General features: G+C 32.6%; 1 protein-coding gene across 1 annotated transcript; it reads left to right on the forward strand.

Annotated features, from left to right (window-relative positions):
- The first annotated feature begins 11,495 nt into the window (after positions 1-11,495).
- Positions 11,496-14,659, forward strand: LOC112285753 (uncharacterized). Its single transcript, XM_024526844.3, has 6 exons — positions 11,496-12,508; positions 13,002-13,297; positions 13,417-13,626; positions 13,783-13,839; positions 13,936-14,062; positions 14,290-14,659. The coding sequence occupies exons 1-5, from the start codon at positions 12,460-12,462 to the stop codon at positions 13,990-13,992; spliced, it is 669 nt and encodes a 222-aa protein (XP_024382612.1). The 5' UTR covers positions 11,496-12,459; the 3' UTR covers positions 13,993-14,062; positions 14,290-14,659.
- The last annotated feature ends 133 nt before the right edge of the window (positions 14,660-14,792 follow it).

A 14,792-nucleotide genomic window follows, 5' to 3' on the forward strand; every position in this document is an offset into this window, starting at 1 on the left:
TAAGACCTTGAAAGTAATTTCAATAGATTTTTGATAGTTTCAAATATGAAAAGTACTTAAAGACTTTGTATAATTATAGGATATTTGTTTAAGATCAAAAACATTCTTATTATTGTTCTTATGGACTTTTCAACCACTACTTATATGAGAACAACTATGATCATCTATTTCTATAGATTTTATTATAAATATTTCAATCTTAAATTCTTATAATTTTATATTTGTGATAGAAGATTGATTTACTAAAATGGCACATTTTGTATCATATATAAAAACTATCATAGGTGAAAAAATTGATTTTTTTTTAATAAAATTTATTGCTAATATAAATTATTAACAAATATTATATCAAATAGAAAGAGATATTATATCAAATAGAAAGAGATATTATATCAAATTTGTATCTAACTTTTGAAGTCTTTTTAAATTTTTGAAAGTAGATATAAAATTATCTTTAGCCTTTTATCTTTAAATTGATGGATAAATAAAACATATGAATAAAATATTAGAGTAGTATTTGAAATGTACCATCAACTACAATCAAGATGATTAGACAGCTCAAGAACAAAAAATATCAATACAGATGTCTATTACAATAAATAATCTTAATTATATATTAGGGATAATGTTTGATTACTTTATTATAATATTAAGACTATTTATTCTTGTAAAAAAAATTTGGGTTATTATAAATTTAGAATATTTTTTTTTAATTTATGAATAGATCAATCCAATTGCATTTTAATTGCATCTACTATAATCTATAAAGATCCATGCCACATTTTATATTTTTTTTAGCCATATAAGACAATGGATATATTAAAAAAAAGACATATATAATTTCATCCTATAGAAGTAAATAACCATTAAAAATTTGATGCAAAAGAGGTCTTAAATTTGAAGTAGCTGTCATAGATATACTCATGTAAGCTAGTAATTACATATACAAATAGGTAGAAGTAAGTAAAAGTAAGTAAAAGTAAGTTAATTCTATAGTATTTAATATAGAAGCTTCTTAGAAGCTTCATAGACATTGCTTTGACTTCATAGGTGTCTTTAATTGAATTTTTGGATTAGAAATGTGGGCAACAAGTTGGCCATGTGCCACACATATTGTTAGTTTGAAGATCAAGCTAACTATGTGGCCCACACGTAGAAAAACTTGCTTTGTAAGTCAAGGCATGTGTCCTACAAAGTCAACATATATTGAAGGTCCTATAGAACGTCGCCATGTAACCCCTAGTTAGATAGTATATATAGAGATAAGAGTGAAGCCTTCTTCACTCTTGTCAACTCCGTTCTTGCTTCTAGTCTAGTTTCAAGGGTCTCTAGTTTTCTTGTCTTTTGGCAATAGCCATTCTAGTTTCTCTTTCAATATACATACTTATTTATTTATATTTTTTTACCTTTCTTTGAGTGAAGGCTCACTTGTTTAGATTATTTTTTCATCGAGTTCTTATCCTCGACAGATTGACAAGAGTACACCTACAATATCAGAGCTTTGTCTAATCTTGATTAAGAGTGGATTACCCCATTTTCTTAATAAGATATAAGTATATTAGAAGTTACGGATTACCCTCTTCTAAACTGATATTGTCCTTAGTATTTTCTTTGCTCTCAAGTCCTCTCTTCTATTTGTCTTGAGCAATATTAGACATCTTCTCTTTTTTAAGTGTTATCATGGCAGAACTTCTTGAAATGAAGAATGCAATGGCTTAAATTCAAGAGCAATTGAGGGAGTTAATACTTGCGATGCATTAACTCAATTTACCACCACAAGGAGCAACAAGATTGGCAGGAAGTGAAGTTATAGAAATGGTTGGAGCTGCTTCAACATCTGCACCAAACCATGTCTTTTTTCCTATAGTGGAATGCCCTTCCAGTGTTAAAGAACCAAGAATTGCTCTACTCGAGAAGTTTGATGGCACCAGAATTAAGTTTCGAGGATTTATCAATCAAGTGTAACTTGTGATTGAACTTCAACTCCAAAGCTATCCAACTCCAGGATTGCAAGTTAGATTCATCAATACCCTTCTTTCAGGTTCAGCACTATCGTGGTTTTCATCTTTTTTTGAACAACGAGGTCCAATATTGGATAATCTAGAGGCTTTTTTGATGGAGTTTCGATCCATGTATGGAGAACATGATGCAATTCATGTTGCAACCAATAAGATATGTATTTTACAATAAGGCAATTGATCAGTAATGTTGTATGCTTCACAATTTTGACAACTTGCAATTGATATCAAGTAGGATGATGCTGCACTTATTAGCCAATTTCTCTATGGATTACAATATGAGGTAAAAAAATTAATGCTCAGCTTACGTGATTTGTCAAACATTGAGTCAAGCAATTGACTTTTCTGTGAAGTACGACAATCACCTTTTTGAATTCCGACCTGAGAACCGTATAAGTGAACTTCAACGTTATTATAATTCAATGGCAATACCAACACTTCTTCAACACATACATTCGAAAGTAGAGGATATGCAAATTGATGCAGTATGATTCAAACCTCTTACTGAGCAAGAAAAGACTCGTCATCGTCAAGAAGGATTATGTTTATATTGTAGAGAACCAAAGCACACTACTCAACATTGGCCAAAGAAATGACGCAATCACAAAATGAGGAGTATGACTGTAAAAGAAGACAATATGTCAAAAAACAAGTTTGTCCAGCTACAATAGGGACCGTGCGGCTAGAACCTTGCACAACATTTAGTAAAGGTCATATTCTCTCCTCAATGCCCTCTCCTTATTTTACATTAAATATTATTTTAGGACCTAAATATTACAAAGTCTCTGCCTTGTTAGATTCGGAAGCCTCAGCATATTTTTTAGATGAAGAATTTACTAAAAGACATAGCATATCTTTAGTAAAGAAAACTAAATCTGTTCATGTAGAAGTCAAAGATGGTCGTCTATTGTCTTCTGGAGATATTACTCATGAAACCCTTCCTATAGAAGTAATAATCAATAGTCATAATAGTTTTGTAGTATTTAATATCATTAGATCTCCCTCTAATCCAATCATTTTAGGTTTATCGTGGTTAAAAAAATACAACCTTCAAATAGATTGGATTTCTTGAACTCTTATTTTCTCTAAAAGTATAACTAACAGTGTAATTAATCAAGTAGAGAGTCATAAGTCCAGTTCAATTAAATCCGTATTTATAGGTACAAAAGCTTTCTTGCATGCTGCTATGAAAGAATCACCATATATTATTTATGCCACACCTGTTCCTACTGGTGAAAAGACTTCAAGTGGCATTCCAAGCCAATATCAAGAATTTCAAGATGTATTCAAAAAAAAGAACGCAGATACACTCCCGGAACATCGTCCCTATGATTGCTCAATTGACCTTCAAGAAAGAACACAACTGCCATTCGGACCAATCTACAGTTTATCACAAAATGAATTGACTAAACTCAAGGAATATATTGAAGAAAATCTAGCCAAGAATTTCATATGCCATTCTAAATCTTCGACAGGAATTCCAATTCTATTTGTGAAGAAAAAAGATGGATCATTATGGATGTGTGTTGATTATCGAGGACTCAACAAGATTACCATCAAGAACAGGTATCCACTACCTTTAATATCTGGACTTCTTGATCAACTGAATCAAGCTAAGATCTATACAAAAATAGATCTTCGGAGAGCATACAATCTAGTACGCATCAAAGAAGGAGATGAATGGAAGACTGCATTTCGAACTAGGTATGGACATTTTGAATACAACGTCATGTCTTTTGGACTTATAAATGCACGAGCAACTTTTGAACATCTAATGAATGATGTTTTTCGAGAGTTTTTGGACGATTTTTTGGTCTGTTATCTAGATGACATCTTGATCTATTCTAAGAATCCAGAAGAACATGAACTTCATGTTCATCATGTGTTACAAAAATTAAGAAATGCAGGACTCTATGCCAAGATAGAAAAGTGTGTATTCCATACTACTCAAGTCAATTTCTTAGGTTACATCATTTCAAATGATAGACTTATGATGGATCCTAAGAAAGTTCAAACTATTATAGATTGGAAGATTCCAAAAACGGTAAGAGATGTCCAATGTTTTTTGGAATTTACCAACTACTATCAAATCTTCATCAAAGACTTCTCTTGAGTTGCAGCTCCACTTACACGTTTGACTTGTAAAGACAAACTCCAATGGAATCAAGAAGCGGAAGTTGCTTTTGAATCTTTGAAGACAGCATTTATTTCTGTACCAATCTTGTATCGTGTTGATTTTTCTAAAACATTCTTTATGGAAACAGATGCATCAGACTTTGCTCTGGGTGAGATTTTATCACAAATGGGAACAGATGACAAACTTCATCCAGTAGCCTTTCATTCAAGAAAATTCTTAGCAGCAGAAATCAATTATGAGATCCACGACAAAGAACTGCTTGCAATTGTAGATTCTTTCAAGAATGGCATCATTATAAGGCACTTCCAGTCCAGTCACCATGTGTACGGATCACAAGAACCTCAAATATTTTATGTCAACACGCATATTAAATCGTCATCAAGCTCATTGGAGCATGTCTTTATCAAGATTCGAGTTCATCATCACTTATCGGCCAAGAAAACAACAAGGTTTGTCCGATATCTTATCTAGGTATTCTTATCTTGTACCAAAAGAAGGAGATGCAGCTTTTGAGCAACAAAGAACGGTTCTCTTGAAGCCGGAGCAACTTCATCTTCGAGTAATAAAATCAACATTGACTGTTGATTTAACTTTTCTTAAGCAAGTCCAGTTAAGTATGTCTTCAGATCTTCTTGTTCATGATATCAAGAATAATTCTTCTAAATCTCATGATCCCTCTAAATTTGAATTCAAGAATAACCTACTCTATTTTGAAGGACGCCTATGTTTTCCAGAAGGAGAAGCATGTTTACGTGTTCTCGAAGCTCATCACGACTTCCCAGCAGTAGGACATTTTGGATATAATAAGACTTTGGAGCTGATATCTAAGAATTTTTGGTGGCCTCAAATGTGGAAGGCAGTCAAAGATTTTGTACAATCATGTGATGTTTGCTCAAGATCAAAAACTCCTCGTCATCGATCTTTTGGACTTCTTTAGCCATTACTCATTCCAGAACAACCATGGTCTTCTGTTTCTATGGACTTCATCACAAATCTTCCAATCTCAGGTTCTTATGATTCTATATTCGTGATAGTAGATCGTTTTACCAAGATGGCACATTTTGTACCATGTATAAAATCTATCACAGGTGAAGAAACAGCTAAGCTCTTTCTTGACAATATCTATTGCTATCATGGATTATCCAAGGATATTATATCAGATAGGAGAACTCAATTTGTATCAAGATTTTGGCGGACTCTTTTCAAGATTCTAAAAGTGGATATAAAACTATCTTTGACATTCCATCCTGAAATTGATGGACAAACGGAGCGTGTTAATCAAGTTTTGGAGCAATACTTACGATATACTATTAACTACCAACAAGATGATTGGACAACTCTTTTTCCATTGGCAGAGTTTGCTTACAATAACACGGTACATTCTTCTACAAAACAAATACCTTTCTTTGTTAATTATGGTTATCATCCACGACTTGATACTTTTGACTTTTTAAAAGTTAATAATCTTGTTGCAAAAGATTTGGCGATTCATTTATCAGAGCTACATGCAACGATGAAGGCGCAGTTAAAAGAGGCTCAAGAACAACAAAAGGTCTATGCGGATGTCTATCAAAAAAAACAACCACCATTCATCTTGGGTGATAAGGTATGGCTACTTCGTCATAATATCAAGACCATTCGTCCTTGTGACAAGTTGGACTATCGAAGGTTGCGACCATTTTCTATTTCTGTACAAATCAATCCAATTGCATATCGTTTATATCTATTGGAGTCAATGAAAATCCATCCAGTATTTCACGTGTCTCTTCTTGAACCATACAAGATAGTGGACATACCAAGAAGATGACAAGCTCCACCTCCTCCTATAGAAGTGGACAATAATGAAGAGTTTGAAGTAGAAAAAGTCTTAGATTCAAGGCGGTGCCAAAATAAATTGGAATATCTTGTCCATTGGCATGGATATGGTATTAGTGAATGCACATGGGAGCCAATAAAGAATCTTATAAATACAGTAAAGGCGATGGAGGCTTTTCATCGACGACATCCATCAAAATCAAGTTGAAAACCTTCTTTATAAAAGAAACAACATCTAGGCAAGATAACATTCTACTTTCAATCCTTGTTCATAGCTTCTTTGTAGTTGTGACGTTCAAGAGATGGAAAACTAATAACCAGTGGATTCGACTCAAGAGCCTTCATTTGCTGACCTACTAGATGAGACATTACGATTGTCACAACCTTCAAGATGACGCAATCGAGATGAAGATCTTCAAGAATGACATGTTCTTCTTCGAATAGATGGCAAGATACAACGCATTTGGTATCACAATTTGGGAAGGGACTCCCGATGTTTGGTGATTTTGCTAGAGGTAGGAACAACTCTTGATAGTATTCCAAATGTTCTATTTGAAGGAAGTTATGAAGGCCTCAACAATGATCAAATAATTGGATGGTCTTCCCGCCTTGGTATGGGACACTACCGATGGTTGAGAGGCCCTATCAATCATCTTCGAAGAGAACAAAGATTAGAGTATGTGGCGAATACAATTCGTTGCATGATAGATTCCTTCAACATATGATGACTGCTTCTCGTGGAACTCGTCCCTAGAAAGGGGGGTAATGTCACGGACATACTCATGTAAGCTAATAATTACATATACAAATAGGTAGAAATAAATAAAAGTATGTAAAAGTAAGTTAATTCTATAGTATTTAATATGGAAGCTTCCTAGAAGCTTTATAGACGTTGTTTTGACTTCATAGGTGTCTTTAATTGACTTTTTGGATTGGAAACGTAGTCAACAAGTTGGCCATGTGCCACACATGTTGTTAGCTTGAAGATCAAGCTAACTATGTGGCCCACACGTAGAAAAACTTGCTTTGTAAGTCAAGGCATGTGTCTTACAAAGTCAACACATATTGGAGGTCCTATAGAATGTCACCACGTAGCCCCTAGTTAGATAGTATATATAGAGACAAGAGTGAAGCCTTTTTCACTCTTGTCAACTCCGTTCTTGCTTCTAGTCTAGTTTCAAGGGTCTCTAGTTTTCTTGTCTTTTGGCAATAGCCATTCTAGTTTCTCTTTCAATATACATACTTATTTATTTATATTTTTTTACCTTTCTTTGAGTGAAGGCTCACTTGTCTAGATTATTTTTTCATCCAGTTCTTATCCTCGACAATAGCATCAAAATAGATTAGAATATTTTGTACATTGGCTTGGGTATGATATTAAAGAATGCACATAAGAATCATTTCAAAATCTTGTAAATCTAATATAGAAGATTGATGTTTTTTTTTATTGATAATATCCATTAAAATTGAGATGAAGATATAAAATATTCTTTGCTATAAAGAAAAGCAAGTTTAATAAAAATTTCATTCTATTTCCTATCTTTATTTGTGGTTTCTTTATATTTTTATAACTAAAAAGATAGAGGATAAACAACCAACATATTCAACTCAAGAGTTATCATTTGTTGATGTATGAGATGAGGCATTGAAATTGTTACATTCTTTAAGACAACATAATAGAAATGAAGTCTTTCAAGATTAACACGTTTTTTGTTAAATAGATAGTAAGATACAATGTATTTGATATTACAACCTTGGAAGAGATTTTCATTGCTTGGTGATACTATTAGAAGTAGGAACCACTTTTAATGGTATTTTAAATATTCTTTTTGAAGCAAGTTATAAAAGCCTCAATAATAATCAAATAAGAGAGTGGTTTTCTTGCTTTGGTATAGAACACTATTAATGGTTGAGAGGATAAAATGGATAAGAAAATATCAAATTTTTTTGAAAATATAATTTGTTGCATCTTAAATTTTTTTAACATATAATTACTATTGTTCATAGAATTTGTCTTCAAAAAAAGAAGCAATGTCAAGGATATATCAACACCAATAAAAAAAAAAAAAACTTAACTAATTTTTTTATAAGTTAGCCACATAACATACATGTTAGCTACGTATTCCATAAGTTGAACTTGTATCAAATAACCTATAAAACGTTGTCATATAATTCATTAGTTAGATAGTATATATGGAGGTAAAAGTGAAGCCTTCTTCACTCTTAGTAAGGCCTTTTTTATTCTTAGCCTTGTTTCAAGAATCTCTAATCTTTTTGTATTTAAAAATATCCATTCTAATTTATATCTTATATCTATCATTGATTTGTTTAATTTCTTTCTTTGTGTTCTATAAAAGTATATTTTTTCTTTAGAATTTTATCATGATTCATGTCCTTGATATATGCTTAGAAAATCAATGTCTAAAATTTAAACTTAAAAGAGATTTGAGAATATAATAGAATTTTACTTGGACAAAAAACTATTAGATAACTTAATAATGGATGAAATTATAATAGAAGAAAAAATATTGGATGAAATTGATAGTAGATGAAATTATACTTGTTCACAATCTCCATATTTCTCTAATAATATGAAATTACTCATTTCACATAATGTTGCTCCAAACTCCACATTGCTCTAACAATATGAAATTACTCATTTCACATAATGTTGCTCCAATCTCCACATTGCTCTAGCAATATGAAATTGCTCATTTCATATAATGTTGCTCTAATCTCCATATTGTTCCAATAATGTATTTTTTTTTATGTTATATCTTCTTTAATTTTTTTTTCCAATTTAAGCAATTCAAGATTTTACTTGTTTTAATAATAAAAACACAAAAAGAATAAACAAAAATATACAAAATAAAAAATTCCCTCTATAATTTCTCTTGTATTTCAAACTTTCTTATGAGTATCTTAGTTATATAATCTAATTTGGTTTTAATTCCATATTTGATATCAGTATAAAACTCTTAATTTATTGTGATGTATAATAGCTATTTAAATAGCATCTATTTTCCCAAAAATATTATAATATTTTTAAAAAATAAGACTTAAAATTAAAATAGAAATCATACAATGATGTTTCTTCAAAAGGAATAATTTCTAAATTCAAAGACCAAATATTTATTTATATGTTTGTATTTAGATATTACTTGTCTTACTTACTCATTTGTACTGTACCAACTAAATCTTATAAACAAATTCAACAAAGATTCTAAGGATTATAAAATATTTTAAAGTCTATATTTTTGTTTTAAATATTTCAAAAAAAAAAAACCATGGAGATTTCTATAAGGTTCTAAAAACTTAAAAGATATCTGCAAAAAGTGATGTAAAAGATTGAAAGGATTTGAAATATTTTAGAAAAGTTTAGAAGATACTTAAAAGTGTAATTTGCTATGTGCTCTTAAAAGTGTAATAAAACATATGGTATATATATATATATATATATATATATATATATATATAATATTTTATAAATATGTAAAAATAAAAAATTAAAATATGCAATCTGTATTTGTAAATGGATAACATTTTGTTTTGACTTGATATTATGTCCATATCAATATTTTTATTTGATGTATATTTTGAATTATTTTATAATATATGAAATAATTAAAAAGTATACAAGTAATAAATAAAATTACTAATATAATGTATACGAATAATTAAAAAATAATATGAAGTATAGCAAATAGATCAAATAAATATACATGTAATAAATACAATCGTGCAATGTTTTAAAAAGATATCAAAAGAAATTGTTTCAAAATAGATTAAATAAATAAAAACCAAAATAGATCAAATAAATATACATGTAATAAATACAATCGTGCAATTTTTTAAAAAGATATCAAAAGAAATTGTTTCAAAATAGATTAAATAAATAAAAACCAAAAAAAAAACAGTAATCTTATGAAATAGTACTTTTTATTTAAATATATACATTATTATTAATTTTTTTTATTATAAAATCATTAAAAATATAGTTCATAAATAAATAATTATACTATTTTATGTTGATAGAAAATTATTAAAATTATAATACATATTCAATAACAAAAAAATTCTTTATCATAAATTACAAGTCTTATTGATTATGGTCATAATTATATGATTTGTTTTTGAAAAATGAATGAATAATAAACCAAAGTTTTTAATAGAGATAAATCCAAGTTATTTCAATTTACATCTTAATCTTCCAAATGTTATAGAAATAACTTGATGCAAGTCAAAAGAATATAATTTTGATACTTTTGTATATGGTGTGTGAAGGTATATATTTAAAGTTCAATAAGAAAATCATACTTGGTCGATAAAAATTTAAAATTTTATTTTATTAAACTATTAATAGAGAAAGATCGATACTTTTTTAAATAATAGAAATTTGTAATAAGATTTTTTGTTGCAAGAGATAAAACATAGATTGTAGATAGAATAGTTATTCATAAAATATTATGTCATATCTAGATTTTTTTGTAAGAATTCTTTTAAACCTATTTTTGTGAAATTTTATATTAGAAAATCTAATGTATAAGGTAATTTCTTTATTTATTTATGCATCTTAAATATATAATTTGATTAAAAATTATTATTTTTAATCTATAATAAAAATACAAGAAATATAAAACATAAAAAATATAAGTAATTCAAGTTAAAGATAGCCAATCTACAAAATTTAAGTACTATGATTAAGAATAATAAAGATCAGTTGATTTCTTATATTTGCTAAAAAAATTTAATTTTGATATCATTTTATTAAATATTATTAAAATTAAAAATACACTATTTGAAATATTAAACTTAGATTACCAATCCTGTTCAAAATTATTTAAAGAATAGTAGGATACATTGACCATATTAGACATAACAAGATTACCAAAGATTACCAAATGGCCATGTTAAAATAAAATAAATGTTATATAGAAAAGAAAAGAAAAGAAAATAAAATAAAAGAAATATATATATATATATATATATATATAATTTTAAATGATAACCAATTAAATAATATTAAACATTTTATAATAATTTTTTTTATTTTTTTGAACTCCTCTAATTCTGTAGAAAAAATTCATTTGAATTTGTTCAATTAACACTCCTTTACATTCCATGCCACGTACAAGAACATTCACTTTAGAATAGACGAAAGTAATTGAGACAGTAAATTCTGGAAGTGGACAGATGTCGTCGAAAATGGATGAAAGGGAGAGATGAGTCGCGCGTGGATTATTATGTCACGGAAGGCCCTCCGAATGGGGCCTTACGCAGAAGGAAGACCGCGTGCCCCCGCAACGGCCCTCTTGCATCGATCGCCGCAAGCCGGCGTCTAAACGCTACGTCAAAGCTGCGGCGGACAGAACAACATCAACCAGTCCAACGGCCGACGCTTTCTTGAGACGCCGACGGACGCCGACGACCGCGGTCGGACGCGTACAGACGTGACGTCGCCGTGGGGGAGACCCTGGGATTCTCGCTTACCGCCAACCCTAGCTCCCCTCCTTGTGCTTCAACACTCCGCATCCTTTTTGAGATTGCTTGTATGCATCGCTGAGGCTGCTGTGCATGCGAGGGTCGTGCGCTAGGGCACCTCGGGATGTGGCCGGTGGTCTGGTCTTGTTTCTTAAACACATTACAAAGAGCCTAGCGAAAAAAATTGCGTCCAGGTTGTTCACCATTTGGATGGAATTGGGGTGGAATTAATCTGAAACACCCCGTGCGGGAGTTTTTCAATTGCAATATGCCGTGGGTGTTTTTGTTTCGGGGAATGTCAGTGTGGGGAGAATATGTTAGAGCTCATGCAGGTTTAGGAGAGTAGTGGGTTTCATTTCGCTTGCGGAAAGCTTTTTGGACGGGATTAGCTTTTGATAGCAGCAGACGGAGCACGAGATTTTTCCAAGATGGTGTGGACCGTTTTCGCGGAGTTTTGATGTTAAGGTTTCGAATGGTTGGCAAATGATTCAATAAATGTTCTGGGTTTTCTTAAATTTTTGGTCTGGGAGGAATCAGAAATCGGATTTTCATTCACATGGGTTTAATAGCATTTTCTCATGAAGGGAATGCGTGTGGGGCACATTTTAGGTCGGGAAGAAGTCAGTCTGTTTCCGGAAGCTTAAGGTCAGGGTTCCTACAGCAACCGAAGCTTGAGACTTCATGTGGGCATTTTAGACGTCAGTAGATTGGAGCCCGCATGAAGTCGCGTCTTTCCGTTCTGATTGAATTAATCAGAGGAAGGATCGTCTGTCTGCAGAAGTATGCAGGTTAGATTGACCTAGAAAGAGTTATTATCTGGGAAGTTCCAGGGCCGGATGATCACGCACCTGACTCATTGACGTTTGTTCTGCAATTATTTGTCCCCTGAAAAGGGCAATACTTAGTTTTGGTCTTGGAGCTGTACCTGGGAATGCGGGGTTGTTTGGCAGATCACAGAGAATCTGATTCTATTTGGTTCCGCTTATTTCTTCTTAGAGTATAACTGGCATGGCTTCCACTGGCGACAGCTTGTTTCGTTTGCTTACGGTAGCTCCAAGTGCGTTCTCTCCAATCCTTTCCTTTCTAACCTTCCCTTTTCTATTTGTAGGTCAGTGGATTATTGCAAATTTATATTTGACAGGATTCTCACCAACTTCCCCTGCAAAAATAATTTATCTAGCAAATTAATATTATGTATTGACCACCTCATCGAAATGTATAGGCTCTCACTTGTCTGACAGCATATCAAGTGACACCTACATGGAATAAGGACTGCTTTTTTCCAACTTTTACTATATTTAACCACAAAGAACATTTTAAACTTTCGGAGTCATCTGATGCATTAGGTGTCCAATATAGTCGCTAGTTCTTTGTTTTGAGCTTTCTCGAAGCTGCCGTTGTTCTTAACAGGATTTGTTTACTGTTAATTGAAATGGGCCGTTGATTTGAACTGCATGAAATTTTATATTTCATGAGGTATGCTCAGTTGATTGGGCTATTCTCGGGGCTTGAAATGTACTAACGTTTGATGCCTCATCTTTATGCCATAGGATCTCGAGAATTGTCTGGAACAGTCGATCTCATATCTCACTATCAACTGAGGGAGCCATTTGAAGCGATTTGCAAGAAGCCTTTGCCAACATCGATTTCCGACTCTAAGTATTTGAGTAATGTAGTTGGAGACAGTGAAATTCGAAGGGGAGATGATATGGAGCTTGGTCAACTCATACAGGGACCCGCTGGATCCTCGATGCCTTCAGATCGCGTGCCCTTTCAGCCTTTTGATATTGAAGTGCTACGAAGGGCTTTCGCTTTAAAAGAATCGGGCCCAATATCTTTACCAGAGGTTAGCAATGATACCCACAGAACGAATCAAACATGTTTTCGGCAAATTATTTCAACTTTTATTCTACAGTAAGTAATCCAGCGCAATCCAGTTTTAATGTGCTCAATACCTTCTTGCAGTCTGAAAGAGGATTACCCATCATCCGTTCCAAGAGCAAGCATCAAGATGATGAAAAGAAGAAGAGGAAGCATAAGCACCGCAGCAAAGACAGGGATAAAGACAAAGACAAGGAAAGGAAGAAAGATAGGGATAAAGACAAGAAAAGAGACAAGGACAAAGACAAAGATCGGAGCAAAGGAGAGAATGGCGAGAAGAAGCATAAGAAAAAGGTAATTGAGTCTGTTGAATGCTGTGCCTTTTGTGAACTTATTGAATGGCATCAGTTTTTGAGTTCCTTCTGGGCTTCGTGTGTATCAGGGTTTTTCACCTCTGTTATTGTAGAATACAAATACAGAACCAGAAATAATAGTGTCTATTGGACGCAGAAGAGGAGACACGATGGGGAAGATGGTGACGACGGGCATAAGCACAAATCTAAGAAGGTGGGCCATGTGGTTTTAATACGTAGTTAGTTTTCATCCTTTTGTGCAGTTTTCATGTGGCTGGACGTGCTAATAGGTGTGGCTATCACATTGCAGCACAAACACTCTTCTAAGGTGGAAGGACAGACTGTTTTGATCAAAAACGGGAAATGAAAGGGGTGTGATGTTATTCCTTGTGAAGATTTTGCGTGGAGTTCCCTACACTCTTGCACAGAACTTACAGGTGAGTTCAAAGCAGTGTTATTTCATTCCATTCCTTAATATTATTGACATTGCTAACCTAAAGCATTAGTTTGTAAATACCGTGATCCTTGAGAAGTTGGTTATTTCTATATTAAATATTATATTCTTATGTAGCTTGTTTGTCCAACTTTTTTTATTTGACCGTGTCCACGTCCTACTTTATGATGTATACGACTTGGTCAACTTGTGTGGTTGAATGTGCTGCAGACAGAACGTGGGGGTGGAATAGTTCCTGATTCAAGAACCTGGATGCCGTTTTTCGGTTTTTGGCATAGGGGTCGGTGGAAATGTGGAACGCTTAACAAGCTGTGTTTGTGATGTGGCATCAACTGGTTTCAGAGTGTTCAAACGGCTTGTACTATATTCTCAGTTGTGATTACAGAGTTTGACGCTGTAGGAGGTCCTTTGTCAGGAGTGCACATTCGCATTCAGGATTCTTTTACTTGCAAGATATGAGTCTTAGTGATGACAACCCTAAACCTGGTAGCCTCTTCAACCCAAATTGTGAGGTTGAAGCACTCTGTTAGAGGGCACCCTTGATGTGTCCATGTAATTTATATGAGCTTGTTTTGGCAAATGAATCACTGCCAGTACGAGGTGTGCTTCTGCTGGACTTCCGCTGTAGGATCAAATATCAATATTCTTTGATATTCTAGGGAAGAGTTTTGTTTGCATTCCAGTTTTTTGGGGCATTACTTTCGCTGAACTTG

The sequence above is a fragment of the Physcomitrium patens genome, chromosome 1 (genome assembly GCF_059467195.1).
Source record: "Physcomitrium patens ecotype Gransden chromosome 1, ASM5946719v1, whole genome shotgun sequence".
NCBI classification, from domain to species: domain Eukaryota; kingdom Viridiplantae; phylum Streptophyta; class Bryopsida; order Funariales; family Funariaceae; genus Physcomitrium; species Physcomitrium patens.

Bases quoted from the DNA above. Each gene is read 5' to 3' on its own strand.
- LOC112285753 (XM_024526844.3), top strand. From the start codon at position 12,460: ATGGCTTCCACTGGCGACAGCTTGTTTCGTTTGCTTACGGTAGCTCCA. The intron at 13,298-13,416 runs GTTAGCAATGAT...ACCTTCTTGCAG, and splicing joins GCCCAATATCTTTACCAGAG to TCTGAAAGAGGATTACCCAT. The intron at 13,627-13,782 runs GTAATTGAGTCT...TATTGGACGCAG, and splicing joins AGAAGAAGCATAAGAAAAAG to AAGAGGAGACACGATGGGGA.